This window comes from Triticum aestivum, chromosome 3A (genome assembly GCF_018294505.1).
Source record: "Triticum aestivum cultivar Chinese Spring chromosome 3A, IWGSC CS RefSeq v2.1, whole genome shotgun sequence".
Classification (NCBI taxonomy): domain Eukaryota; kingdom Viridiplantae; phylum Streptophyta; class Magnoliopsida; order Poales; family Poaceae; genus Triticum; species Triticum aestivum.
In genome coordinates this window covers 191207861-191212950 of record NC_057800.1, presented here as the reverse complement: position 1 = coordinate 191212950, position 5090 = coordinate 191207861, and the positions used below count along the sequence as shown (strand labels likewise).

General features: G+C 49.6%; 1 protein-coding gene across 4 annotated transcripts; it reads left to right on the top strand.

Moving 5' to 3' along the window:
* Positions 1–586: 586 nt before the first annotated feature.
* LOC123060933 (uncharacterized) lies at positions 587–4377 on the top strand. 4 transcript variants are annotated; one of them, XM_044483800.1, is made up of 3 exons: positions 587–808; positions 1471–2225; positions 2912–4377. In XM_044483800.1, the coding sequence occupies exons 2-3, from the start codon at positions 1503–1505 to the stop codon at positions 4112–4114; spliced, it is 1926 nt and encodes a 641-aa protein (XP_044339735.1). In that variant the 5' UTR covers positions 587–808; positions 1471–1502; the 3' UTR covers positions 4115–4377. The 4 variants fall into 4 exon arrangements, with proteins under 4 accessions (XP_044339735.1, XP_044339733.1, XP_044339731.1 ...); XM_044483798.1 differs by having other exon boundaries at positions 587–812; XM_044483796.1 differs by lacking the exon at positions 587–808 and adding an exon at positions 896–1204.
* The last annotated feature ends 713 nt before the right edge of the window (positions 4378–5090 follow it).

Here is a 5090-nt window from a genome sequence, read left to right as displayed (position 1 = left end):
AAAAATCGATCCGTAAAGATTGTTTATACTCTTGTAAAAAATAATATAGTGATCATCTTGCTACAAAGAGTTCTTTGACGTAAAAAAAAAGAGAAACGGTCACGGGAAGCACTTACGAAAACGTGCTAGAGTAAGATCGTGTCTCCCCAAAACACAATAAATAAAGTCATCTACTCCTACTGTTCTTAAATATTTGTCTTTCTAGAGATTTCAACAAATGACTATGTACGAAGCAAAATGAGTGAATCTACACTCTAAAAATATATCTATCTATATATATATATCCATATGTGGTGTCCATTTGAAATCTCTAAAAAAATAAATATTTAGGAACCAAGAGAGTATATGATAGTAATATATGATATTATGCATTAATGAGGTAGTATCACACACTAATATATACTACCCATTACAGGGAGGCTAACTTTTTTCAACCGTTGAGTAAAAAAGATCGCAATACTGTCTTTTTGCAGTTATCACCAGACTTTTGTAGGAGTAGGCATGACAGCCAGAACGAGATTTGCCTTCGAATTGCGGGTCCAAATCATTATCCTCTTTGGCTTGCCTCCTACCTTTCGGGTGGCCAGCAGGCATCGTTCTCTTCTATCTGGACAAATCCTCTTCCGCGTGAACCAGAACGCCTGCACACTTCTGGAAACCGACTAAGGCATTCCTGGCTGTAGAATAAGTAAGTTCCAAAAAAGAACTTGTTATTTTATTGTTGTGAACAGAAACTGAGGTTAAACGGCCGCCCAAGCTGGTTTGACGGAGCTTCACAGGATAGAAAACTCTCGAGGCAGCGGCAACAGTAGGTAACCCCAAACTCGCTTGTTTCTTGCTAATATTTTTTTCTCAAACAGTAGTTAATCTTTTGTTGCGAGCAAAACTTGTGCCTGCATTCTTGGTTCTTGCCGTAAATCCATTTTTCTTTGTTGGGGGAGGGAGGGATGGAATGGACCTGGTCCCATTCTGCAGACTTTGTCTTGCGTGCCTCTCTCTGAATTCTGCGCTTGAAAAGGTCTCGAGAGCTCACATGGCCCCTCCCGTTGTTCCCTTTCCCCTTGACGACCTGCCTCTCCCTTGTGCTTGTGGGGTTCCTCCGAGCTTATGCGCTTGCGCTTGGTTGGTCCCATGGAGCCTCTGCCTCTGTCTCGCAGTAGCTCCCATGGCCATGGGCTACGATTTCCATGCCCGTATCTCTGAGGTATTGTTGCTTACTGTTGAGTTAAATTAATGCTTCAACCTGCCCGCAACGCGCCGCCCAGCATGGGCAGTTCCCATTCTTGATAACCCCTTCCATAATTGCTCGCACACGGAGTAATTCTTTGAAGCTGCCGCAACTGCTCCGTTGCTTTGATGTTCGATCATAAAAATGGTTACTTATTGCCCCAAATTCGCAGTAGTTTCTCTCGATTTGTTCATGGCAAATGGGTGTGTGTGTGGGTTAGCTCAACTTCGTCCTTTCTGCAGGTGGATTAACCGGTACCGGCGGCTAGCAGTCCATGGAGGAGGAATCCCACTGCCCGCTCCGGTGGGAGAGCACGGGCGACCAGTGGTGGTACGCCACGCCGATCGACTGGGCGGCCGCGAGCGGCCACTACGACGTCGTCAGGGAGCTGCTCCACCTGGACGCCAACCTCCTCATCAAGCTCACCTCCCTGCGCCGCATCCGCCGCCTCGAGTCCGTCTGGGACGACGACATGCGCTTCGCCGACGCCGCCACCAACCGCGCCTCCGTCGCCCGCTGCCTGCTCCTCGACTGCGAGTCCCGCGCCCGGCCTGGGGGGAACCGCCTCATCCGGGCCGGCTACGGCGGCTGGCTGCTCTACACGGCGGCCGCGGCCGGGGACGCGGGCTTCGTGCGGGAGCTCCTCGGGAGGCAGCCCCTGCTGGTGTTCGGCGAAGGGGAGTACGGCGTGACCGACGTCCTCTACGCCGCCGCCAGGAGCAGGCGCCCGGAGGTGTTCCGGATGTTGCTCAACGCGGTGCTGTCCCCGGCAGGAGAAGACGGGGCTGGGGATTCGGGAGATGCCCCTGCTGCTGCCAGTCGTGGGGGGTACATGTTCAGGCGCGAGATGATGAACCGGGCAATGCACGCCGCGGCGAGGGGCGGCGACCTGGAGATCCTCAGGGAGCTCCTGCAGGGTTGCTCTGATGCCGCTGCGTACCAGGACGCGCAGGGCGCCACCATCTTGCATGCTGCGGCTGCAAGGGGCCAAGTTGAGGTGATTCTACTTCTGCTTCTGAATCTTGATGATATCTGACTGCCTCAGTTTCAGTTCCATGATTCTTTTTGGACTAATTGATGTGTTGTCCTTAGCTATATGTATTAATCGACTTAAAAAACATTAAATCGATTGAGATTTTACTCCAAGTGGCGATGAACTGAGCTAAATCTGATGAGATTAGTTGCTAGTTTGTGAGACATCACACATCAAAGAAACCTGAGAATAATAGCGCACGTTCTGTGACATGATTGTTGCTATAAGTTGATCTTGTGGACATTCAACATGCCCGGCAGGTTGTGATTCTGCTTGTGCATAGAAATATAATACTACGTATAATTTTTTGGTGATAAGTCTTTTGGCATACTTTAATTATTATTGTAATGGTGCTCTGTTTGCTTGGGGGGCAGTTAGCTCATGATATTGCCTGTATCTACAAAAGTGCTTAACAACTAGTAAGTTCTCACGCTTGCAGTAATTATTCAGTGTTATTCTATATTTTGTTCGTACTACTATTATATTGTTCATCAAAAATTAATTATCATTCTAAATCATATGGTGTCTCGCCGTGGGAAGCTAGTGTTTCATCATTAATTTTGCTGCAGTATCAGGTTCATTTCTCATTGAAGCTATTAATGGATTTTTCAGCAACTGCCGGGTGCAGTACTAACACATTCTTACTGCAGGTGGTGAAGTATCTGATTATGGCCTTCGATATCGTCAACTCTGTAGACGACCAAGGGAATACAGCGTTGCATATAGCAGCATTCCGAGGTCATTTACCGGTGGTGGAAGCCCTGATGACCGCATCACCATCACTTGTATCAGCTAGAAATGAAGTTGGTGACACGTTCCTTCATATGGTACTGACTGGCTTCAGAACTCTTGGCTTCCGAAGGCTTGATCGTCAGATGGAGCTCACGAAGCATCTGGTCGCTGGATCAATCATGGATGTCAGCGATGTCATCAACGTGCAAAACGACGATGGAAGGACCGTTCTTCACCTGGCAGTGGTTGGTAATCTGCACTCCAGCCTCGTTGAGCTCCTGATGACCGTGCCGTCGATCGACCTGAACGTCCGTGACAGCAACGGCATGACTCCGCTGGATCTACTGAGGAAACAGCCGCAGACAGCATCGTCTGAGATACTCATCAAGGAGCTGATTCTGGCCGGCGGGATCTCGAACTCGAGGGATCACGAGACGAGGTCCGCCATTGCTTCTCAGCTGAAGATGCACCACATCGTGGGCAGCCCGGGGACTTCTTTCAGGATCTCAGACGCTGAGATTTTCCTCCATGCGGGCATCGATGCGTCAGGCATCAGCGAAAGAACGAGAACGAGAACAAGAACGACCTCATTCTCTAGTTTTGGCAAGAGTGCTGAACTTGGAACCCTGGGGCCTGGTCTTAAGAGGCTGAATTCCATGCAGAGCGCGGCGAGACATCTCAAGGTCATGTTCAGATGGCCGCTTCGCAAGGGGAAGAAATCAGCCGGCAGCCCCAAGGAATCGGATGACGACGTCTCCTCGGTGGACTCTATCAAGAGCTGGAGCCATGTGGAGACCACCCCGACACCGCTGAGGCAGAGGTATTCCAAGGTGAGCTCCCTGTTCGGCAACAAGCGAACCTTGGCAAGCCCATCAATGAAGCCTGAATCTCCTTCGATTTCGGCCTCCTGGTCTTCGTCGTCGTTGATCGACAAGATCGAAGCTGTCCATCTGGACAAAGACGAACCATCACCCAATGCCAGTGCGGTGATCAGGCATACACCAAAGAAATATGGATCTCTGAACAGTAGACTTATGAACCAGTACCTTGGCACTGGAGCACAATTGGGGGATTCAACCTCGGGGCAGCGGTCGAGACGATCGCTTCTGTCAGTAGTCTGATCAAATGAGTTAGATGATGCCACTCAAATTTGACACCGCCTGATGCTTAAAAGATACAGCTACTTTGGTAGCACCAGACAGACGACTTCAGTCCCCATTGTTTGAGTCAATGTGGTGTTACTGGTGAGCCCAAGATAGCTAATCATATCTACTAAATTACTAATGTAATGCGGTTACAATGTTAGTGTGCCTTTCGTGGGCTGGTAAGTGTAACTGAGAGCATGATTTGGAAATGAATGGATCATACAGTTAATTACCAAAAATCGCCAGATGAGTTCTCCGGTACGCAGTTCTTGAGAATGATTCGTTATACATCTGCAATAGCATAGTGCTCACCTCTGCATTTTTTTATAATGTCTACATGAAGGTGCAGATTTGTCAATCATTCTTCACCTGTGCCTGCTGTTATTCTTTTCATTTTGTTTATAAGAAGACGTGTACTTGTTTTTGTGTATAAAGCTGTGTCGGCCACTCTTTCTCATGTAGCCACGGTGGAGAAGTGCGCGCCGGTTCCTTGATTTCAACTACCAATGACTTTTCTTTTCTTTTTCTTGAGAAGATGTATCTTTTAAGGGTGAACTACCAATATCTTGATACTAGGTTAGTCGTTGGGTAAACCGTTTTGTAGATCGGTGCTGGTGGGATGCATTTCAGGATGAATGTGTTTTGTCTAGAGAGATCGATGGAATGGAAATCAGATTAAAGATAAAGGTCAGGAACTCTCTTCTGAATCTTGAAAAAAACACCTCCCCCGCGTCGCCCCCGCGTGGCGACGGGGAGGGAACCCTAGATCGCGCCGCCAGCTCCCCTCCCCTCCCGCCTCCTCCTTCCTCACCGCCGCCAGGGGGCCCGGCCAGGCAAAGGCCGGTCGACGGCGGCGGCGGGGCATCCTCGTCCTCCCGCGCGATGGGGTTGGCGCGGGTCAACACCCCGGGCCGGGCCGGGGCGTGGCACTGACGCCGGGCGCCACGGCGGT

Bases quoted from the DNA above. Each gene is read 5' to 3' on its own strand.
- LOC123060933 (XM_044483800.1), top strand. From the start codon at position 1,503: ATGGAGGAGGAATCCCACTGCCCGCTCCGGTGGGAGAGCACGGGCGAC. The intron at 2,226-2,911 runs GTGATTCTACTT...TTCTTACTGCAG, and splicing joins CTGCAAGGGGCCAAGTTGAG to GTGGTGAAGTATCTGATTAT.